The following is a 24,945-nucleotide window of genomic DNA, read 5'->3' on the forward strand; positions in this document are numbered from 1 at the left end:
TAATGGTTTTTAATTCATATTTAACATAACGTCTTACCGAAGAAATAAGAAATTCCCAGTGTGATCATAGCCCAAAGAGGATTAAAGTACACCGAACCGAATGCGAACGGCGTCGCGATTATCTGACTGATCGCTAAACAAGCTACGCGTGATCGAATTCCTAACTTCGTCACAATTTTGTCGCTAATAACTCCACCGAGCACGACACCGATGCTGCCGATGACGATTGTAACGGCGAAAAGCCACCAGCCGAGATTGTAATCCGGGAAATAATCCCTGTAGTATAGGTCACAATTGTAAGCGAAGCACAAGCCACCTAAAAAAAGAGATAAAAATTTCTGATTTAATTACATCTATATAAAGGGATACGCGCAATTAGAAAAAGATTGATATAGACAGCAAATGTGAATCACTCAATTGAAGAGGGACGTTTGCTAATTAAATGTCTAAAAGAATAGAAACTATTTCTCTCTATAATTTTAATTTTTACAATTTATCTTTAAATTAATTAACTTTTAATTAAATATAAATTTGAGTTTAAAATTTCTCAAAAATATTTAACTATTTAGCTACTTGTTAGAATCGGCTTTTATCAATTTTTAAATCAATGAAATTCATATATAAATTTTATCATAGCCCGTTCCTTTTGTTTCCTTTTGTCAAAGAGTAATGACCCCTCTACATACATACATATGTACATCTGTAGTGTGCGTCTTCCGCAGTTATATGAGATTTACAGTTTCAACAGCGGTTCCAAACTAGAGTAAAGAGGTGTTCATGGCAAAATATTCTCGGTGATTCGCTTTCCAAGAGGTGCGATCGAATAAATTTGATGTTTATTATGAAATGTGTGAATCCAAGAATTCTTCGGTTTAGAAAGCAAACGCACAACTCACTGTGCCGCGATTACACACATAGATTTTAATTATTGGAAAAAGGGATAAGAAAAAAGAAAATGCGTGCGAACATCGAGGCAAATTCGTCGGTTTAGTGCAAACTCGTAGACGCTAATATACCCTCGATATGTATCTCAATCCTTTTGCGTCAACGTATTGCCCTTTACCGCAATGTCTGATGCTGGCAGCGAGGCATAAGAGAATAATGCGCGGTTGCAGTAGCGCTTGCCAAACCGATACTTGCTTCCCGTCATTGGCTTCCTCGCCGATCGTCTTCCTCTTCGGCTCGGTGAGCGTCAGACCGGTGAGGACAGCGATGATTAAACCGATCACGCCGGCACCGTAATAACAGGCTCTCCAGCCCTGCCAATTAACGATTTGTTCTGATTACGTTAATTCTTAATTGTACATCTCACGATCAGTTAAGGAAGTAGTTAATCTACAGTGTTATTAACGTAATTGTTAACTACATCCTTTGCCTTCTTCCGCGTCGTCGGTATTTAATTCTAAATTATAAGTTACTTTTTTACGCATGCAATCATTGTAAGAAATATTATATTTATTTATTTATTTATTTATTTATATTTGTATATATATATATATTTTTTTTTTTTTTTCTATCAGTATTGTTATTAAGCAGCATCTACACTTTAATTCAGCATGTCCTTCATTCACACATGCTTTCCTGCCGCACGGAAATTATCTCGAAATGTTTATCGAGCAATTACCTGTCCGACTTTGGAAATCACAACACAAACAAAAAGAGAAAAAGACACAAAGGAGACAATTGTATCGACTCACCAGATCCCAGACGTTTAGATCAGGTATGTAGCGACCGACCGGAAAGGCGATGCCGTAACCACCATAAATGCCCCAATTAAAAATGGACATAACGAGGCCTCTTTGCTTTTCCTCGAACCAATCGGACAGAAGACCAGTCGCCATCGGATTACACCCTGCCTCCCTGCAATATTCGTTGAGACTTTATTAATACGCGAAGATTCTCTATTGTCGTTCGCGAATGAACGAACGAACAATCGGAAGCGGAAGCGCCATTATTACTAAGAAAAGACTTACCCGGCTGCCAGAACCATTCGTAGAATAAGAAGCTGCCAGTATTCCTTTACGGCTCCGCTCAGGAAGATCGCGACACTGAATACCAGAGTGCAAAACGTCAGCAATCTCACTCTGAAAATGGTAAATATAATACTCGTGCGTTATATATTTTTATTATTCATATAGTTGTATATATAAATATAAAATATAAATTTGATAAAAAATATTCATATAAAATATATTATTTGATTTTGTTGATTACCTGTTATATCTGTCGGCCGCAATGCCCAAGATAATACCGACGATCGTGTAGATCGCAATGAAGCTAGGGCCCGCCAGGATTTGATAGTCCAGACCGAGGCCATTGTAATTCCATTCGCAATAATGAGATCCGTTCAATTCCAGGGACTCGCAGCTGCGGAAGGAACAAAGAACGCGTTATGCGAGGACCGAGCGAAAGTGCAACACAATGACGAATGCGATAAGTTGCTGCGCGCGTGCGGCAAGTTTTCGATCTGCTTGATTGATGCTCGTAGAATTACAATACCGTACAAATGGAAGTTAGAGACGGAGATGGGAATTTTTTTTTTTTCTATTGTGAATCGCAAAGTTATTCGTGGCATTTAGCAGTTTTTCCGGAATGGCGAGACAATTAATCTTGATGCAATGTCGTGCGTTCCCTCGCGATATCTTGTTTCATTATCGACGCGTAACTTACAATTAGCCGGTATCAAGCCAGTGAATCAATCACTCACTCACAAGGAAGTCGATTTGTCAGAGAAGGAAATACTGACCGCTAATTACACTCACAGTTACGTACGATTCTCGTTTTCATTTGGGATTTCTGGAGCACATGGCTGGCATTAACTAGACTTACTAGGAGGAATTCTCCGCAATTTCGCATTGCACCGGAAGGTCGACCAACCACAGTGTCGTCGAATTAAATTGGCAGGAAATATCGCCGTAATGCAGGTCTTCGGCGATCTCTTTACTCGTAACACCTTCCCAAAAGAATTCATTAGTTAGTAAAATAAGAAATGCATTGAGAACAAAATGCAAAATATATAATACACGAAAAAAATAAAAAAAAAGATTCTAATAAAAAATAAAATCTGATTGAAATCGATTGACGATTAAGATAAATTAAATGATTAAAATGTCTAGAGAATAGAGAGGATCGATGGATGACTTACCTATTACAAAGTGGCCCAATTCTGCTAGGACATAACCGGTTGACAATACAGCCAACGCATAAGGCTTATAAAGAAACGCCAATTGTTGCATTAACGAACGAAACATATTTATTTGATCTGCAAAACGTACAATTGAAACAGGATCTTTTTTACTTGTAGCAAGAGAGTTATATAATTAACATGTGATGAGAATTATAGTTGTCGCATTTGTTGGCGGACATATCAACCATCGCGCAGTTAACTGCAAGCCTTGTATTATTATTCGGAAGGATTACGGATAATGCAGTAAATTGCAATGAATTTAAATACGAGATATCTAAATAGCGTTTTTGAACATGTACATAGAAGTGTGATATTCCTGTGATTATTCTTATATAAATTTATTTGATTAGTATTTATATTGATTAATTTCATTAAGTTAATGATTTCTAAAATCGTTTAATCTCTTAAATTGTCAATTTTAATCGCATTTTTTTAAAAGAAAAAAACAAAAAAGATATGATAGATTTTTCCATGAATATTCATCGTTTAGCGAACACTCGTGTCATTCATGAATATGAACAATGACAATTGCGTGAACAGGTGTGTTCATCACCGAAACGAGGAGATGAGATCGCGAATCACGATCGGAAATCACGATGGGAAAATACTGTTACGAAACTGTCTTTATTATTCATGATTAATCATGACAGTAGTATTTTAATTTCAATAAGATAGTCAGCTAGTAGTGACTATGCCGATCGATATAGTACTAATCGTTCAAGGTCACTTATACACAATGCCATTGTTAAAATGGTGCACTGTATCGAGCCTAAAAGTAAGCAAGTGACGCGAATACATTCTGTGATACACTTTAGTACAGGATAGCTCGGAAGATAATGAAAAATGATCTAATTGGTTACGAATGTTAAACGTAAACATTTCGTCTAAAAATCGCTGTAAAATTATAATTAAAAGAAGTGAGGAAGTAATATATATATATATATATATATTAAGAATGTTATCCTCTGCAAATATACATCACCACAGATTTAAGTTTTTATACTATCGCAATATATCACGGAAAGGTTACTAGGTTTAGGTTAAAGAATCAATATGATTAACAAGATAGATGACAAAAAGAAACAACGCATTACACTTGCGGTTATTATTACAGTTATTTTTCTTTAAAACTACTACTGCAAAATTGTAAAAATAACATCGTAAAAATAAATTTTTTCTGCAATGGAAAAGATAACTCGATACATTTTTTAGTAATGAATAATAAAACAATTTAGTAGTTACTTTTATCATTATTTTTCGAACGTGGTATGATTTTGGTGCAAAGACAGATATATATAAAGAGCATTAAATATTGTTTTAAATGAAATAATTTTGACAAAATGTAACACAACGTATATTTTAAATTTTACATATTTTTTACGTTGGTTTTGTAAAAGTAAAAATTGTAACTCGTTACTATTTCAGGATATAAATAATAAAGATAACAAATTATTTTTTAAAACCGCGGTAATAAGTGAGGCTAATGAGTTATTCTTCAGCAAAAGAAATGGTAACGGTAACGAGTTACTAAAATAGCTTTCCCAACTTTGGATGACAGCATATTTTCGCACGTGTCGCGTCTGACACATGATAATTCGTGCAATAGAATGCAAAATTGCGCGCTTGTTTTTATCATGATTTTATGCGATATCATGTTTCATCGCACGCACGAGTATCATCTTCACCGAAGAAGGACTCATGATTGTGATTATGATAATGAACGGATAGAAAAGCTCGTATTCTTGTACACGTGCGAGAAGTTTAAGTTAAGACACGAGTCTTATGCCGTATATATGTACGGCTAGATTACCTTGAACCAAAATCATTGAGATGGAACGAAAATTGTCATTTGAATATCGCTAGTATTATTCAATTTATTAAAATAGTGACTCGCCATTTTAATTCGCAAGCAGGAAAAACATCACCCTTAGAGTCAATCTTATTTTAGGACCAATCACATTTACATATATTAATTTAAATTTTATATGTATATAATGTATACAATTTTTTATTTTTGTAAGGCTTATTTTATTTTATAATTTGTTTGATATGTAGATATATTAACTCGATTTATTTGAATTTATAAAAAAATATACAATGCGCGTAAAAATGAGGCAAAGATGAAGCCGATGGAGCTAAACGTTATAGGGAATCAATCTGTGAAGGCCGTCACGCTTCATTTGATAAAGCGGTGGATGTGAAAAGAAGATAATGGTATTTTTGAAAAAGTGACAATGAGATCGATAAAAAAATCGATTAACTGCTCGAATAGCATGGATATCTCAAATTAGTAGGAACATTTCAATATCGTATTCAAGAAATGACATTATAAATAGATACACACAGTGGCTGATAATTGATATAGGGAGACATAAACTTGATAATGAGATGTAAAGTTATAATAGTCATAAGACATGACAGTGAATTTTCGTTTCAAAGAGCGTTCTATCAACGTCGAAGTGCACTTGATGCATGGAAGCGATGCAAATCTGTAATTCAATCCGTTGTAATTACACGCGCGAATACGCGGTGCCACTGATACAATCAGAGATATGTGAACACGTGAGGCATAGTTATTTGCTATATTGCTTAGTTAACAATCGATATCTGTATATACGTTTAACGACTTACAGCTAATTTATTTGTTCGATTACTGTCTGATTGAAGAAGAGGAAAATTTGTATACAAGCCTGTCATTACGGCAACACGTGAATTGCCACAGGGTGAGCCGGAAATTCTCAGGCGGGAGAAACACGGGATGTGATTTATGTATAATGTAAAAATCCTTGGTCGCGGTCGCATACGATAGATGGATAAACGCATAAATAAGATTGCAACGAGTAGGTGTATGTACTATATGAAATTATACGTTATATCTTTTCGCGGCATCTTCCCCGTATTTGATTTGCAGAATACGAACAGAGCTGATGCTATAAAAATATCGTCGTAAACGAGGATTCTGCATCATCGTATGCGGCAATAATATTTTATTAGATAACAACAAAAAAATTGCCTCAATTATGTTTTATTATATATTTACTTGTGCTTTTAAAAGAATAACGGGAAGGTTAACAATAACTCTGCATCACTTTGTCTAACGTAGCCTGTGTTATAGATTAGAAATTTTTAAATATTATTCATTGATTCACGCGGGTGTTGACGTACAATACTTTACATTTTAATTGTTTATTTTATTTTTTTTATAGCTTGCATTTGTACAAATAATTCATTCCATGTACTTGACACAGCAATCTTACAAAACTTTTTATTTTATTTTCTTCAACTCAATAACCAACACCGCGTGTAATATAATTAATCTTCATTGTGTGAAATTATCGCGCGAAATTACTGCATTATTGCACAGCAGATACACGTGTATCTGCGCGTTAATCGCGCATTATAATTCTGTGGAGCAGGTAACGAACTCGTGTGTAACAGGTTTCCAAGCAACATTAATGCGTAATCATGAAAATTTTTTGCTAATTCCAAAACGAAAATTGTAAAACATATTCTTTTTGGAAACATTGATTATTTTTTATAATTAAAAACTCTTTGAGGTCTTTGAGAGTGAATTAAAATTGCCACACACCATGATATGGATTTTTAAAGCATCCTTCACTCTACTCTAATTAACACGAAAAGGTTGCGTATTTTTATGCAAATTATAAAATAGTAAAAATAATATAACAGTATAAATATTTGAAAATATAAAAGTTAAAGTAATCGAAACTTAGCGTCTACTAATTTCAGATTTTGATTAGAAGCTTAGCTATTTTTGATGTTTATTATTACAAAGTAGAGTTGAGTGATGGAAATAGAGGCAATCAAAAAACGCATATTTAAGATAAACTTTAATTACGTTACTTTAAGGCTACTTTAGAGATTATACAGTAAAATTGCAAAGCGGAGAAAAACGAAGAAATAGATCATGTTGTTGCAACGCTGTAATTTAAAGAGATAAAATATAGTTCGCGTCTTATATCTTATATCTTATTACATCTTATATCTTATTACGTAAAAGTGTCATTTATTCATGTTACACCAATGTCGATTAAAAGGAAAATCGAAAAAATCGTTTCGCAACTTCAACGTAATGACGAGCGGAACGAACGGGCTCGTCGAAAAACCATTTAGTTTTAATAAGTGATTGCATAAATACACATTCTTAGAAATGTGGAAATTCTAGGTAGAATCTAGCAATTAAAAATTTAGCAGTTCTATTTTATAAATAAAATTAATCACAATTTAGAAAAATTCTACGAGCTATCGAATGTTCTCATATAATCTGAATTATTTCAATTAAGAAAATTTATAGAAATTTATAAAAATTCGTTCATGATAATGATTTATTTATGCAGATTAATATTTCAAGGTACACATCGTATTATGCACTGTGCGTTCACGCGTTGCCAATTATTAGCATAAGAATAAAAAAGAAAGAATAGATCAAGGAAAACGGTACCTAGTCGAATATCAAAAGATAAAACACGCAAAAATACGAATAATAAATAGTAAATTGCATGAAATAATTAAAATGCGAATATGTATTTATATACATATTCATAAATTATAGCAATTATAGAATATAATATTCAAATTAGATATCTCTGTGAAGATATCTTAATTATCTCCATTCACTGACAATCGACAAATTAATGTTATCATTTATAATCAAGATACGTAATCTGTTTGCGAATCATAAAGCTCTTATACAATGTGTGATTTTCGTGAGTATATATTTTTACAGTAACAGTTTTCTCTCGGCTCTCCCTTTCGATACATTATTTATACATTGCCTAGAGAGCACCCCTCCCTTCCCCTTCCTCTCTCCTCCCCGATCGATCGATTAAAAGCCATCTGCCGTCTCGCTTTTCCCGAGGGGAGCTTTTCGTATTTTCCAACCGATTGGATTTAATGATTTTTTCCAGCGATGCTCGAGAGAGATTCCGCAGGGCGACGAACATCGTTATGTTTATACAGGGTGTTTCACGAAGCGTGCATCATATTACGGGAACGTTCTTACACCTAGAGATGACCTTTCTTCTTCGGTGAAAGTTTGATCGAGTAATGAAAAATATATTTGTTATTACAACGATGTACAAAAGTTATATATTTGATAATGTTTCTAATATCATATTCGATTTTCGTTTTCTTTTTTAAAATATAATATAAGATAAATTTAATTGCGCAAAATAAACATATCGCTTTTTTATATATAAATAAATGCATGTACAAAAGATTCTGTTAATATATACAGTAATCGCGAAAGGTAGTGAGATACGATACAGGAAAGATTGGTAATGAAAATGAGAAGACGGCGTAGTTATTTTATGTCGATGAATATCAACTAATGAGAACTTGTTTATGTCATATCAGATCATCACACGTCTAATAAACATATACATATTACGTAAATTCATTAAGTTATTCACGAGTAACTCCACGAATTTACTTCGCATATTGGCATGCAATTCATAATTGCAGTAAATGCGGTATCATAAATGCGAGCGAATACACGTGTCATGGATCATATGATACTATGAATGGATGCGAATTTGCGCAATGTACACTTGTTAGCTGTGATTATTCAATCAGCTGCGAATAATTTATTGATTATTAGATTCCGGCGTTATTACATCTCGCAAATATTTACAGGCTCATTTTAGTTTACTCAATTCAAGCGTCCAATTCAATTCTACGCAATCGGAGATCTCACACTGTTTGCTCATTTGCAAGATTGCGAAATTGAAATTGAAACAATAGAAATATGGCTACAAAGGAGATATCAAAATAATTAATAATTTTGCGTGAAATGAGAGAGAGAGAGCGCGTCACGATCTATCGCGACATCACGTTTGCGTCATCCATCGAAGCGGATGCGAGAGATTTTTAATTAGAGCTTTGTGCGCTAACAAGTTGAAGGCTGAACGAACGTTATGGGCGTAGATCTTGCGTCGGCATTCCGGATTGGATGCGGATCTAACGAGCCTCTATCGCAAGTTACAAAGCCCCGCAAATAGCGCGGAACAGCGTAGCGTATGCAATAATAATCGCGCCCGCATTAATTAATTAACCGGCGATCGAGAACGAGAATCCATCGTGAATCTGGCGAGTCATTTTATGTCGCATGCAATCAACTCGAAAAGTATGTACATTTATTCATTATTTGAATTTAACCACTCCCATAATTAGGGTACCCTTATTTTCGTGTTTATTTAAGTTTCTCGTGCTTACGCGTACGCTATTTATAGTTAAATTTCATATTTGCATGCGTATGCGGATTTAGATTTTTGCACGTGTCGATTCTTTTACTAAGCCGCATTTTATAAATAGCGCGAAACAACAAGACAACGACGGGAACACGACTCTTACATGGATTTACGTATTGCATACCGTTGTATTACGTATGCTTGGAATTTTCTACGTATTGTCTTTCCTTCACACGTTTATTCGATACTTTCACTGTGCCTTTTTTTATATTCAATCTCACTTGTTTTATTACTACGTTTTAATTGTCATTTTCCCTTTAGTTAATTTAGAATTTTTCTTTAGTGTAAAAATATGTACATAATGTAATTATATATCAAATATTAATATTTAATATTCCGTTAGAGAACAATTTTTTGATAAATTAGAGTAGAATTAATTAAAAAAATATGAAGTTGCCAAAGAAAAAGATCAATATTTTAAAGGTGCATTTTATATATTATGCAGCACGTATGTAATGCTGTATAAGAAAGAATGGCCGACATAAATCTCAGAACAAAATTAAAATATAGAACAGAATAAAAAAATATAAAATCTTTTAAAACTAATAAAAGATAAAAAACGTAAGGCGTAATAGAGCCAAATATTATGACATAATTAAACATAAGAATAAAATTAAAAATTAGAGGTTTATTGCTAAGTCAATAAGTTTACAAAATGACAAATTATTGTTTGATTATAATTACTATTTTTGCGTTCCATTCCTTTGCGCTCAAGAAGGCTTGAATAATCAAACCGAAACGCTCGCTTTTTTGTTGTAAACTTTTTCTATATTTTAATTTCTTTACCGTCTATTTTATTATTCATTGTTAATTTGTTTCTTTCGATCTTAATTTATTGCGATAATTTGTCATTTTGTAAACTTATTGACTTAGCAATAAACCTCTAATTTTTAATTTTATTTTTATGTTTAATTATATCATAATATTTGGCTTTATTACGCCTTACGTTTTTTACCTTTTATTAGAAAAAATCTTTTATACATATATATGTATATATAAAATTCTTTTGCCTTGTTTATTTCTATCGCAATAAATTTTTTATTTGTCTCTTTCAACAAGTGATAATGCGAAAAGTATATAAATAGCTTATTTGTCCTTTTTATAGCTCATCGTTAAGAAAAGCTTAGCGACTAATCTCGCCGAAAATGAACAAAACTGCGAAAAAGTACTTACATATCTTTTGACAAAGTCCGTGATTTCCAAACTCCAGAAAGAATCAGGAAGAATCCACGCTCACAATCAATATTGGACCGATCGTGCAAGAACCCGATGATAAGGAAACCGGAGAAAGAGAAGAAGGAAATAATGAGAAAACACGAGAGAAAACCGGAACGTTCTCGCGGATCGATCCCTCCGCGTGCGGAGGGTGGAGCGTCAAATGAGGCGCGAGTCAGTAACCAAGCTTCATTTATAAGAAAGTGTCCAAGGATCTTCCTTCTGTCTGCACAGCAGCCGAGCGAGGAAGGGATACGAGATAGGAGTACGGACTTTGCGATGGTGTGTATGTATAAAAATTATACTTCTCTATTATGGGAGATCATCATTACCATGGGAATTACCTCGCGAACTCGGATTTTCAAGGTCGCGTCACGACTTGACCGCTTGCACTTCGCTCATTATGTCATCGCGTTTAAAATGGCAGAAGAGAAGTGGAGAGAAGAATACTTATGACGTTTCGTCACAGAAACAAGAAATCCTTCGCGCGTTGATGATTTAGCGGAAGACATAAGATTTTATAGATCTTAATTCGAATAATTATAGCCGTATTTAGAGACATTTGTAAGATTAGACTTATTATATCCGAAATTATCCGTAATTACCAATACCTTATATAGAATCTAGGCAACATTTAACACATTGATCTTTTTTTCTTATTATTATAATTTTCTATCAAACGTGTGTGAAAAACCGCTCAACAGTAGTTGACTAATTAGTATTTCTCAATTCCTGGGAAGTACTCATTTCTGTCGATGTAATAGAGCACAATAAGCAGTTTAGGGTGATTAACCTTATAGCTCGAAGAGTAGCTTATACCTACGCACATATATCTACATAACACATGTGATTGTACATAACATTGACATACTTCCCCATGCTTCTCACGTGTCATGGTTCTTAAGTGCGCGGCAATACAATAGCGAAGATAGTCCGATGTTTCTCCTTGAAAGGCACAGGAGCAGGACATATATTATTATCGCGATCGCTAATCGGAGAACGTGATCTTTGGGGGAGGGTAACTGAAACTAATCGCGTATCTTGATTTTTCATCGAGCCGCTCCTTCGAGATCTGATTTCTGTTAAAGTTAAATTACATTTTTTTGTTTAGTAAGTTTTAATAAAATATTTTTATTTTATTAATTTTAGTCACGTTATTGCAAAATAGTGGCTATTATTTAAATCTTGGCGAAAATATAGAAATTAAAGTGCGGGTTAACGCTGTCATAAATCTGTGCGTTTTTTGTACGCGTGTCTGTGTATCGTAGATTCACTTATCTGAGGCTGAATCTTTTAATTTCGAGATTGTAGGACGTCTAATCGAATTAGCAGGACAAAAATTATTCTGTCAAACGAAACGTAGCGGAAGCTTAAGGTTGGTATTATTACCATATTGAATTTAGAAAGTTTACTCGTGGTAATAATTGGATTAAATCTTATCTAATTATTCCTATTTCTTTGCTATATTTTAATAAATAGTACATGTTTTCCTTTCTTTTTTTCTCTTTCTCTCTTTCTCACTGATTTAATTAACTTTACACTCTGCCGATATTGTATTTAAGCGCTTCGCGCTCAATTCTCTCCCGCTATCGAATGTGTCAGCCACACGTGACAAGTGCAACAATCGATGTTACCGTCAACGATAGAACTCGCGACATAATTGAAAGATGCATGCCCGGTGCGTGTATATCAATAGAAGGCCGTTTGATTCTGTGAGTAAAACCTTCATCCCCGCAAAAGTGTGGGTCATTAGTGGGTCGGAGATACTGATTATGGATCTAATATCGTTCACAAGCGACCCCGACCTAATTTTTAACGAGCGACAGGAAATTTCGATGCCAATTTATTTGAACTCGAACTTTGTTTCAGAAATGGAATTAATTTATGAATTATCCTTTAATGCGCTCACACCGTTTATGTTTATGTAACATAAACGTTTTTTTTTTTTTTTTTTTCTTACTTTAATAAGTTTATTTTTCTTTTGCATCTCTTACAATTTTTATAATTACAAATGTAATCAACATTTATATTCTTTAAGAAGAAATGTACGTGAAACATGGTGAATGTGTGCTAACAGATGACATCGTCGAAAGATCGGTTCGACTAGTCTCGTAACAATCGAATAATATCGATCTTGAAATCGACCGATTGAAATTCGCGCGACAGGGAGGATTTTTTGCGTGCCAGAATGAGATAGACTCAAGGAAATTCGCACTCGGGAGAGATTTGCGAGGGAATTAAAGGAGCGTGCCTTCAGTACGCACTCTCGTTGTTATCGACCATCAGGAGAAGAGGCCGAGCCGAGCTGGCTCGAGCAGAACCGAGCGACACCGAATTGCGGACGCAGAGTTGAGCCGCTCCGTGAGTCGTCCCTTCGTCGGCCCAGGACCTAGATCCCGTCCTGCGAACGCGCGGATCTCGGGATTTCGGACTAAGTGTGCGAGCGATCGCGAGATACGTATATCTCGCGTTTACGTTCCGCTCGCGTCTTTAAAGCGGACGCGAAGAGCTTGGGCGGAAAAATCAGAATTATGGACTAACACTGTGTTTACATTTTCCAAAGGGAAATATCTGGATCCCTTACGACGTTAATAGAAATGGGAGAATCTTAATTAGATCTGCTGGTGAAACGGAATATCACGCTCGGTGATCGATCGTATGTCAGTGCCCTGACGTATACGTCGCGTTTCGTCACTCGATCGTGCCCTTTATATTTTTTTTTTTTTTTTTTGCGATTCATCGTGTCAATGTTCCGCGCGTTAATGATGGCCCCCAGAGCGTTATCCATGAATCCGTGCGTTGATTCATGGCGATTAGTTTGAGACGTGTGTTAATTCTCATCTCATATATTATCGTCTCTTTCAATAATCGTCGATGTCTCGCACATGCATTAGATCTGTCAAACTTATTTAATTAGTCGCGCGCGACATGGTGTCGATTTTAATTCGATTTTAATATTAAATGCAGTGACTCGTCGCGTTTTTATACCAAGCACGCTGACATCTCGCTACGAGCTTAACTTTAATTAAATTCAAAGTGACGCGCGAACTCACGCCGGGGGATGCGAGTATTCGTGACGACGAATACTCCCTTGAGTTGCTAACATTTTGCGAGTGCCACGAGTGCAGATTTAATATCGCGTGTCATCAACTCTCGTACTTGAATTAAGCCTCCAAGAGGCGACGTGTGAAATTCGCGTACCGCGAATGTCGGTGACGAAGTTTAGCGTTACCGTTATGAAAGCGACGGTGACGATCTCGAATGACGATCATGCACTGTGACAATCCACTGCGCGACAACTGGCTAAGTTTTGACAGCTTTTCGTCAGCGGGAATCATGGCAAATGTCGAACGGCCGCACAGCAGCGTGAACGCGAAAACGTAAGCTCTTCTTCATGACTTTTTTTTTTTTTTTCATTCCCACTCCGTTTCTACAGTTCTTTCGATTTAAAAGCTAGACTTAAAATCATCTTTGCAACGATCTGGAACGTCCTTCATCTATATACGATTCGGGCATACGTACAATAAATTGCTTCATCATCCTTCTTTGATTCATTCTTCGATAGCCGCGTTATATTATTGTCGTTGTGTGAGAAAAAACGCAGCGTGAAAAAATAAACCCCGCTTCGCACGCGGTTCCATTCTCTTCGACCAGGCAGTTTGTATCGAAATAATCGTATTTCGATTTAAACGTGAATAGAATAAAATTAATTTTTCAACCGAATACGATTATATATCATATATAAGTATATATATATATATATATAGACTTTTGAATTTTTTAAATTATCTTGATAAAAAAAGGTTAAATAAAATTATTTCTCTCATAAAATAAAATCAGTTAAAATTGATTACCGATTAATTTGAAAGTAGTTTCATTATTTACTTTTTTTTTTATTGACTCCTGAACAGTGCTTTGTTAGAGAAAGGTAGAGATGAGAGGTTTACAACATTTTTTTCATTCTCAATCATTGTACCTCGTTACTCGAGTCCGGCGGCGCAAACCTACGTAATTATCGGCAGCTTTAACGTTACGTGGGCCGACACGAGAATAATAGTCAAGGTCAGGAGCGCGGACAGTGCTGAAAAACGAAATATCGATTGCGCACCGTGTCGCATCGGCCGCATTTTCCCCTGTGACGCACGTCGTCGCAACGCCGCGAGATGCATCCAGCATCCACGCAGCGGATACCGCACACGGAATGCAACGGTAGCGCGCCACCGCCGTCTTCAGGTCTTCCAGAGAGGATGCAGAGTCAGAGAACTGTGGGGGCGAACACAACAGGGTTCATTTCTCCTCCCCAGAGGGATTCAAGCCACTCTTCACCTTTTATTTTATTCAACGACAATTATTATTATTTTTTTTTTTCATTCCCGAGCTGCAACATTAATGATTACATTTCGAGATTGCTCTTGTCAAATTTTATTATCGCTATACCGATGTTTATTCGTTGCTCTCATCTTTATCTCTTCCTTCTTTTTGATCTCGAACCCTCCGTAGATTTCCCCGAGATCATTAGTTAGATATACGTTGTTAGATATAATATTACACGTGGAAACTGGTTCACCTTCAGTTGACTGACTACACCCATCTAACTTTTTCGATAGATTTCCACACATTAATTTTCCATCATCAAATTGCACGCGACGTGCACGTTGACGTTACGAAAGATTAAAAAAAAAGAGATTCATGATCGAGAGATGCAAAAAATTAGCCGTGAATCACTTGAAAACGCTGAATCAGTGTTACTTTTAGCTTGAAAACAATTGCTTTCCGAAAATTCCTCTTACTAATCGAACTATTTGATGATGATTCCAATGAATATTTACTCGGATGTTTTGTTTTTTTTTTATAAAAAAGGCATTTGTATATATATAAGTACTGTTCTCGAGTATACGTAGCTCTTCTGGCTCCTTGTTGTAAAGTATTATAAGCAGAAATATTTTAATAGATGTGACTTTATAATGTGGAATTATGACTTTTTAATGTGGAAATGAATGAGACATATTACCCAGTAACAATTATTGTCGTGTCTTCAAGCATTCTAATCTGTAATCTAAAAATTCCATTAAAACTTTTTGATAAATAAAAGACTTTTGTGATTTAATTTGACATTAATAAGCTTTTCAATTATTAATTCTAACGTAGTCTACAGATGCCACAAATTATAAATGTAATCGTTCCTCGTTTTTGATCCGATCGTTCGATAATAAGGATTGCGCATGTTCCCTAGAAGGTGTGTATTGCGAAGCAAGTGTTTGTTGAATTATAATCTCGGATTACATAAGCAGATAATTATCGTATTCTCAAACATATCGCTATTGGTCTTGTCTATATCTTTTTTTGCTCTCTCTCGATCTAATTAAAATCACGAATACCGTAATCACCGAGCCGTTTCACGCCCCTTAAATTTGCATTTGTTTGCATTTCTGGTTTTACCGATTGTACGAAATCATTTGACGTGACACCCAAGGCCTCACATACGTGTGGTTGATTTATTTATAATTATACTATCAGCTCGTTCACTCAGCAAGTTCTCGTTCAAGGTTAACACGGGTGACTGCTGGGATTTTTATCTTCCATTTTTTTTCTTCCGTCTCGTAATTGGCCCGAGAATCGTCACAATTATGCAAGACGTTGCTGCGATCTTGTGGCAATTTCCTTACTTAAAGGTGCACATCGCGATCATTCTTCATCCGATCAAATTCGAGTGAGTTAAAGAGATGGATAATGATTAATGGAGATGAAAATTCTACGTATATATGTCAAAATATATCGAGAGTTTCACATGTTACTGTTTTATTTTTTTCGAAGCTTCAGATTTAAAACTTTAAAGAAGAGAAAATATATTTCTATCAAGCTTATCAATATTTAAAATTTTAAATTCGAATAATTTTTATGTATGTATATAATTCGATATATAATTCACTATGAGATTTTAGCATACAAAATTGAATTTGTATATAAAACAAAGATAATCACATTGCATAATATAAAGTTCATTCCTTCCTGTTTAGATGACCAACTCGCAGATAAGAAAAATGATCGTGATCGCGGTTACACGATCGTAATGAGATCGAGCGAGGGGCCTGATCGCGCGTGACGAGGTATTACACGAATAATCGCGAAGCGACAACGGCGGGAACGGGTGGGAACGATGGGGTCCTTGCCGAATCTTCATGAACTGTCCAAGGAAAAGCTGGAGAGTCCGGTGTACAAACCGGCGCCTCTCGGCGGTCTTGGTCCGGTGCGATTGCCGGCGCAGCCTCCGCCATTGGCGCACTCGCATAAACGCGCAAGAAGCAGCGGACATCATCATTCTACCCTGGGTGACAATGATGCCATGCTGGAGGTAATCCATTCGATAGTCTATCAGTAAATTCGATTTTAAACAATTTAACCGATATATACGAAATTATAATATTTAAATAATATATTTAAATATAATATTAATATTTACGTATAATTATTAAATGTCTAAGAATGTATACATTAATGTAGGATATATCGGAAACTTTAATGTGTCCTAAAAATTCAATTTAATATCTTAAATTCAACTTAAATCTGAACATGACCTTTTACTGACTGTGAGATTCTATTATAAAATCTTAGTTTAAATCTAGATCTATAAATTTAGATTCGTAACAATAAAGTGGAAGAAAAACACATGACTTAGCATAATGGATATTTTATAAGTGTTTTTAATTTCCATCGCATTATTACTAATTATTTATCACGGTATTTTTAAGAGTTTACCGATCACGCTCGCGGGAGATTTCTCTTCCAGCTATTCTCGACCTATTTCTCATTTTGCAGCACATGGCGGCATACTCGCCGATCTCCTGCCGGTCCACGAGGACATCGGCGCTGTCGTGGCGACGTCGCGATTCCATGAACTCGTCGGCGGGCGCGTCATCGGTGCGCCGGCTGATCGCGGCGGTCCGGGCAGCTCCAGCTGGGCCCCGGCCACCGCGTAAGGCCGTGTTACGTCACATTGCAGCCCTGCTCCTCGGCCACGCGAGTTGCTCGGCCGCCACACTGCCCATCTTCCCGTTGCAGGCAGGCCTGGGTGCGTTCGAGCCGCATCTAGGCCCGGTGCTACTGGCACAGCTCTATATGATGGCAGCCGCCACCAGCTGTTTCGCGCCCATCGTCGTGCAACGGCTTGGCACGAATCTTGCCATCACTGCGAGCCACGTGGTTACCGCAATCTTCGTCGGCGTGCATTTGTATCCCAAATGGTACGATATATGCTATTCGTATTTTTTCATGGTTCGAATTTTAAGAATTTTCTCTTATTCGTTATTGTAATTGCAGATATTTAATTAATTCTATTTAGTTAATCTTTTTAAAATAATTTTATTTAATTGAATTATAATCGCGAATTTATTTATTTATTTATTGCGTTGGATATTGATCCTATAATTTGATTAGAAATAAAACGAATTAAAGTATAAGCTATGATGCGAATTATTAAAATATATACTTGACAAAAGTCCGAGTATACCCCTCAAAAATTGTGTTACCCCCAGAAAGGAATAAATTTTATCGATATATTTTATTAGATTATATTTGAGTGATAGAAAAACATTCGAGTCATAAATCAACAAAAGGAAAGCATGCAAGTAGCAAACAGATTGAAACATTTCTATGTCTTGTCATTTCAGTGCTTTGTTTAAAGTCTTTTTGCACCAAGAATTTTCAGTACATCTTCTAAGGTCAGCTTCTTAGTATAAATATTGTATGCCCCGAATTTGCAAGGCGGTTATAAAGGCAAATCATCATTTTGATAAAAGCTTAATCGTTTAAAACCTTAAATCGTTTCATAAAGCGAAAAGCTGTATTTATTAAATAAATAAATCTTTAAATTTATATTTCCTATATTTTCAAGGTAATGAAATAATTTTCGAAGCTTATTATTCATTGTCTAATTTTTTATTCAGACGAAAATAGAGGGTGTGTTCAGACTATCATCAAGTACTGTATATATAATATATGCATGTTTTCTTTTGCATTTCAGGTACATACTCGCACCTAGTTACGCGATGCTAGGTTGCTGTGCCAGTTCGAGCTTTCTAGCAAGGACGTCGCACGTCAACGTATCCGCGAGCAGCCTGGCGATAGTCTGCGTCGATCCTGAAGATCCAGATGAGACACGACGCGAATGTCTGTTGAGAAGGCTCAACCGGGGAATCAAACTAGCCGAAGACATCGGTCTCGCAATCGGTATTTTCAATATTTTTAACTTCATTATCAATAAATCCCTTTCTTTCCTAAAAATGCTTATGTTATTAGTAAATTGATTACTTTAAAATTGATTAAAGGATCATGTAATTAGGTACAGATACCTTTCTACTTGGTTAATTTTGTCTAAATAATTCATTTTTTATTTGCTTCCACTATACATATATTAATTACATACATACTAATAATTATTATTATTATTATTTTTCCGTAATAAATAATATCGATCTAAATTATTCTCCCTTTTTCTATGATTCCAGGCTGCCTCATCGCCGCGATCCTCGTTAGGTTGACGGATCTAATACCGTCTAGCATAATAAACAGCGACATAGGGGATGTCTGCGGAGCCGAGTACTGTTCGGAAGAGATGTACTTTTACAACGAATCGCTCTACGTGCCAACGATCGCTTCGGGCACGTCGAAGGTGCTCGTCAGTATTTGGCTCGGTCTGGCAGTGCTTGGCTTAGGCATATCCTGCGCGTTCCTTGACTCGAGGTTGCAGGAGCCTCAGGCGAATCACGATCGCACCAGCGTCAAGGATATCCTCAAGTCCGTAAAATGCGCCTTCCAGGACCCAAAGCTTCAGCTCGCAGCACCGCTCACGCTCTTCATCGGACTGGAACAAGGTTTCATCTACGCCGATTTCATGGAGGTAGATATAAAATGATTCAATGAAAAATTTTACATTTGCTTTATTTAATATTAATTTTAATGTAAATATCACAATTGTTTCTATAAATTTAATTTAGTATTGTATAATCTGGGAGATAAATAATTGAAACGAAGGAATGCCAATCTTTATGTATTTACAATGTTCTATATTATTTTTGGAGTTTCATACTTTATTTGTTAGACGAAAAAGAATTTTTCTTTTTTCCTTTCTTCGAGACATATATAAAATCTCACAGATTTGTCTCTCGTGTGCTTGAAAAAATATTTACTTTACAAACGCAAATGTATGACAAATGAGTGACTTTGTAAATTTCCTTAAACCATCTTTAAAAAAAATTAACACTGTATCTTTTTAATATGAAATGGCTATAATTAACGTTTTTTTGTATAGGCGTATGTGGTGTGCACCTCAGGTGACGCCGGCACAATCACCTTAAACTTTTTGAGCTTGGCTCTGTTACAAGCTCTCGCCGCCGTAACACTTTCGATGCTGTTGAGGCAGATTAAAAGGTACTATGTTGTGGGTAAGTAATTTCTCTAATGCATTACATTCAATATAACAAACGCAGGGTCGGATAATATTATTTATATAATATACGTATATAACAAAATGATGAATAGAATGTAAAAGTGAAGACAATCAATATGTAACATACATAAAATAGTTAAGATAAACGTTATGAGTTTAATACAATAAAAAAAAAATAGAAAAAGAAAAAAGTTAAATTAATTTAGAATTAAATATAAAAATATATAGAAAAAAATAATTCTTTAATCCGCCCCTGTTAATTCGGACCAATTGGAAACAGGCGAGATCTGGTTTTTTTATCATTTCAGTCGTGGGTTTCGCCTTTCACGCTTGTCTCTTGCTTGTTTTGGTCACTTGGAGACCGACGGGAGACGATCCAGCTCTTTTCCATGTCATATCAGCTGCCTGGGGAGTTTGTAATTCCATTTGGGAGACTTTGATATACAGTAAGTATCTTGAATTTTTTGATTTACAAATGTCTGTTTTGTGTGATGTTCGCAAGTTAGGTCGATGACTCTTAGAAACTTCAGATCTAAGTTAGGATTAAGCCAGCTAAAAAGTTTCGGAAGTAATTTCCAAGCTCCGTTCGTGTCAGCCGCGGCTGTGTCTTGTCAAAACGGCGCCATTCGCCAGTTATTTACACACGAACCGTGCGTGTGTGTTCAAACGTATAGAATAAACAAACGGAGACGATTCGTTTTTTGTATCTGCGAAAAGTGGCAAACAACGTGAAGAAAGAAAGAGATAATATAAAACATCACGCAATTTAATTTAAAATTCTCTCTTCTTAAAAAAAAAACAGATTAAATATTTAACTGTGTAAGATACCATTGATAATTTGAAAGAATAAATGACAACACTTGTCATGCGAAAACGAGAACATGAGTCTCTCAAAGAGAGAGACATTCGAAATGAATCTTTGACATTTCAGCGCTGGTGATGGGCCTCTACCCGAACGCGTGGCAGGGACCGCTGTCGACGTCGCTCTTCTGGCGTTGGCTCGGATTGACCCTCGCACTCAGCCTGCACGGCGCGGTGTGCACCCGTTACCGCGTTCTGGGCCTTGCCGCGACCCTGGTCCTGGCGGTGGTGCCATACCTCTGGCTGGAGAGCCGTCTAGCCCGCCGTGGTAAAACTCTGGCACCCTTATGACCGGGCGACTCGACGGCAAGCGAGCGCGGGTCCACCAGCGTGGAGACGGCGACAGCGACCGACGTCAGACACCGGGTGGACTGAGACCGAGCCGTTCCGTCCGGACGCACCGCGGCGAGATCGTGGACGGGGATCGTAACAGGTAGACGCGGTAGCCACAGAAGCAGCAGCCTGATGACGCAGTTGCAGGAGTCCAAGACGCAACAGAGCAGCAGCAGCGGCGGCGGGGGCGGTACCAGTGCGTCGATCAAGGGCAAGACGCAGACGAGACGCAGGGCGAACAGCGTCGCGTTCGCCTGCCGCACCGATTACGGCCTGCCCGACAGCGATGACGAGAGCCCGCCGAAAAATCCGCTGCTCCTCTTCGCGGAACCGGAGCGTCGCAGGAGTGCCATTGACAGCGCCGAAAGTGCGAAGGAGCGCGACCGCCCCAAGATCTTTACGCTCTCGTGAGGAGGTCTTTTTTTTCCACCAGGGCGTGAGACTTCGCTTCTGTCGTCGGGCCATGTAATAGCCATCATACTCATATGCGGGGTTCGAGGGTAATGCGCTGGATAACGTGAAAAAGAGCTTCGGAGCTTTCGGAGTTTCCGAACCGTAATCATCCTTCAAAGAACGAGAGACGCTTTTCATCCGAGAGAAATTTCTCCCAATTTACGTGTGTTTACGGTCCAAGATTTGATTTTAATATCGTGGAACACGTAAATTCACGCAATCGATACACCGATATCCAGCGCATCTCGTGCGAACGCAGAGTATTGCAACTATTGCAGTGTCCTATTTAATACTCGACTCGGGAGAGAGAGAGAGAGAGAGAGAGAGAGGGGGGGTTCTCTCTTTCCCTCGCGAATTTGGAGCGAGGACGGCGACGATCGATAGTCGCTTTAAAGCTCTTTCCAGGCGCACTTAAGCTGCGATTAATGAGGATAGCTCTTCCAAAGCTGGACGGAACGGCTGTGTATACGGACACTATATAATACATACACGTGTATATACATATATACATATATACACGCTTTTTCCCGCTACGGTGCGATCGATGCACATGACTGAATAGCGGGGAAACGACACACGCATACATACATATGTATGTATGTACATAAATCTACATATATCGTATTCTAGTATCGAGCGTACCGTTTTGTATCACTCGAACGAATCGCCGTTTGACGTAACGAAACGTCGAGATGTACCTGATGTCTTTCAAGTTACATAAAGTATAAACGGAATCGCTTCGCGCGAGACACCCGATATATATATATATATATAAAATCTCCCTATTTATCGTAGATGCTCGTATACGAGCCTTATCGATTTTTTTGAGCGAACGACTCTTGTCATTTTATATACCAATACTCGAAATAATGTACGCAAAATAATGACGTAGCTGACTCGCGATCAGCAACAAAGTCGAATGCAAATCGACATCCACAGTGAATCCAAGCGTTAATGATTCAAATATCACGACAATTCAGATAAGATTTTTTATGATAATAATTCGTCGACGCTAGTCGCGTACGGGAAGGATTCTCCTTCTTTGAAGAATAATGAGGAGGCGACCTCCCATATAATTTTCTGCAGATAAGGAAAGCGGAAGGTGTGCATTGTAATTTCCGCGCCTCGTCGCGGAACAATCGCTATGTTGGAAATCCGTTTAGGAAACTTTTTCTCCGATCCTACGTGTAGTGATGATGATGAGCGTCTCCCGATTGAGGACGTTAGATCGTTGACGTTTGTTTTGTTACGGATCTAGGCTAAGCAAGCGAAAATGTACTCGCATAAATTTTAAGGAAGATTAATAAGTGTTATCTCGTTTAATGTTATACACGTGTAGGCGGATCGAGCGATAAATTAGAACGTGATTGAGGCAACATATCACCGACGTATGTACAACATTGTCTAACGGAAACGGAGCCTGGTTTCCATCTGCCTACTCTCAACAGGGACATACATATATTGTTTGTACAACAAGCCGTACCGTAGAGCGCGTATCGCGGTGAAAACGCGTTTACGAGGATAACTTCTTGCAACACACCGTAAAAAAAAAAAAAAATAAACAAAGCCTCTTAATAATATTGTCAAAATAATTCGTGAGTTTTACTCTTTCAGTGCCTTTCATTTCTTTTTCTTTCATAATTTTTGTCAATTGTATTTTTATCATTTAATTAAATTTACACAATTATTTATTTGAAAGAAAGAGCTAAGGGGTGCAATATAATTTAATTGTATATATATACCTATGTTAATAATTGAATCAATTGTAAAATATTATTTAATTATATACGGTACTATTATTGAAACAAAAATTGTTTTCGCTAATGCAACCTTATCCCAATTAACGGTACAGTTTGTTATGCGCCTCATACGTGTTTTCCAATGTTCGAATTAATTACGCTTGATCGAGAATAGGGATCGCAGGACGATGGTGAGATAAAATAAAAATGTGTCACAAAGTCTCGAAAAAGGAAAGAAAAACTGCTAGGACACAAAAACACTCGCACAGGATCTGTACTTACTTAGCAATAAACTTGCTCACACACTTCCGGTTCATCGAGGATCGCGGCCGATAGTTCGCGGAACAAAAAGAAAAGAAAAAGGAATGCGAAAAACGTTCAATGTCCTAGTGAAAACGCGAAATAAGGAATATATCGTCAGTGGCATTTGAGGAAAGGCATATATTATCTGTATATTTCATGAAATAATAAATATTATCTTATTTTATATATCTCTTGACCGACGCTTTAATTCACTTTCATGTGCAATCCATAAAATTGCTATTCGAAAAAAAGGAACGATTTTTGCCTACCTATAAACATTTCCGAGGAGAAAAGTGAATACTTGTTCCTCCAGTTGTGGAGAAGGGACACGCATTCTTTTTTTTTATTTTCTTGTTTAATTATATTTAATTATTTCAATTACTTTCATAGAGAGATCGTTGATATTCATTCATTTTTGTACTTTATAAAATAATAATATTAAGAGCTAATTGCGTGTGGACCTTGAGACTTGTGGCAGATTTTTCCGATCTTCTTTCAAGCGCTCGCTATTAACGAATATTAATTCAACGACATATGAATTTTCAACGATTCGTTGCAAACCAATAATCGCCGTTAAGCGTCGATTAAATAAAAAAAGAGAATTGCACGTAAGTGATCGTCGAGGAATGAGATGAAGAAAGATAAGATCGGTGAAATCGGCTGCACAATCGCACACAACTTTTAGCGTAAAACTATTAAAAAATTTGACTGAAAAGGATAGTGAAGAATTTTGTCGCCACTTTAACACTTTGGCAGTAAAACGCCCAATACTCGTGAGAAAGCAGAAGTTTCGCGACAATTCTTCGCTGTTTCTGATAAACGCATTCATTATCATTATCATTAGTATCGCGCTTTACTTTCTTCGAACTTTTACTAAGTGACATAAATGCAAGTAACAGGACTCACATATCTTTTATACGTTTATATATATATATATATATATATATATATATATGTATATATATATATATATATATATATATATACATATACATATATACATGTCAACATTTTATATACCTAAATTATTGTCAGTATATCTTACGTCTTACATCGCGATCACATATAGAAATTTGCATTTACGAGCACGATGGGATACGAGTTAGTCGGCCTTGAAGAAGGCCTTAGAACTCAACGGAT

The 24,945-nt window shown here is 36.6% G+C and overlaps 2 protein-coding genes across 8 annotated transcripts in view; one reads left to right on the forward strand and one right to left on the reverse strand.

Annotated features, from left to right (window-relative positions):
- Nucleotides 1-10,768, reverse strand: part of LOC140664596 (hexuronate transporter) — a 12,579-nt gene extending 1,811 nt beyond the window's left edge. Inside the window, exons 1-8 of the mRNA XM_072889836.1 lie at nucleotides 10,630-10,768; nucleotides 3,146-3,262; nucleotides 2,830-2,953; nucleotides 2,215-2,367; nucleotides 1,974-2,084; nucleotides 1,698-1,860; nucleotides 1,064-1,259; nucleotides 38-316 (exon numbers count right to left, since the gene is read on the reverse strand). Of these exons, the coding sequence (XP_072745937.1) occupies nucleotides 38-316; nucleotides 1,064-1,259; nucleotides 1,698-1,860; nucleotides 1,974-2,084; nucleotides 2,215-2,367; nucleotides 2,830-2,953; nucleotides 3,146-3,251 (1,132 nt within the window). The 5' untranslated portion in view covers nucleotides 3,252-3,262; nucleotides 10,630-10,768. The remainder of the gene's footprint in view (nucleotides 1-37; nucleotides 317-1,063; nucleotides 1,260-1,697; nucleotides 1,861-1,973; nucleotides 2,085-2,214; nucleotides 2,368-2,829; nucleotides 2,954-3,145; nucleotides 3,263-10,629) is intronic.
- A 52-nt stretch (nucleotides 10,769-10,820) lies between these two features.
- LOC140664593 (UNC93-like protein) lies at nucleotides 10,821-23,991 on the forward strand. 7 transcript variants are annotated; one of them, XM_072889823.1, is made up of 9 exons: nucleotides 12,740-14,051; nucleotides 16,218-16,381; nucleotides 16,689-17,023; nucleotides 17,488-17,912; nucleotides 18,692-18,897; nucleotides 19,176-19,567; nucleotides 19,979-20,111; nucleotides 20,425-20,562; nucleotides 21,048-23,991. In XM_072889823.1, the coding sequence occupies exons 3-9, from the start codon at nucleotides 16,829-16,831 to the stop codon at nucleotides 21,266-21,268; spliced, it is 1,710 nt and encodes a 569-aa protein (XP_072745924.1). In that variant the 5' UTR covers nucleotides 12,740-14,051; nucleotides 16,218-16,381; nucleotides 16,689-16,828; the 3' UTR covers nucleotides 21,269-23,991. The 7 variants fall into 7 exon arrangements, with proteins under 7 accessions (XP_072745925.1, XP_072745926.1, XP_072745928.1 ...); XM_072889824.1 differs by lacking the exons at nucleotides 12,740-14,051; nucleotides 16,218-16,381 and adding an exon at nucleotides 10,821-10,953; XM_072889825.1 differs by lacking the exons at nucleotides 12,740-14,051; nucleotides 16,218-16,381 and adding an exon at nucleotides 10,869-10,957.
- Nucleotides 23,992-24,945: the final 954 nt, after the last annotated feature.

The sequence above is a fragment of the Anoplolepis gracilipes genome, chromosome 4, assembly GCF_047496725.1.
Source record: "Anoplolepis gracilipes chromosome 4, ASM4749672v1, whole genome shotgun sequence".
Classification (NCBI taxonomy): domain Eukaryota; kingdom Metazoa; phylum Arthropoda; class Insecta; order Hymenoptera; family Formicidae; genus Anoplolepis; species Anoplolepis gracilipes.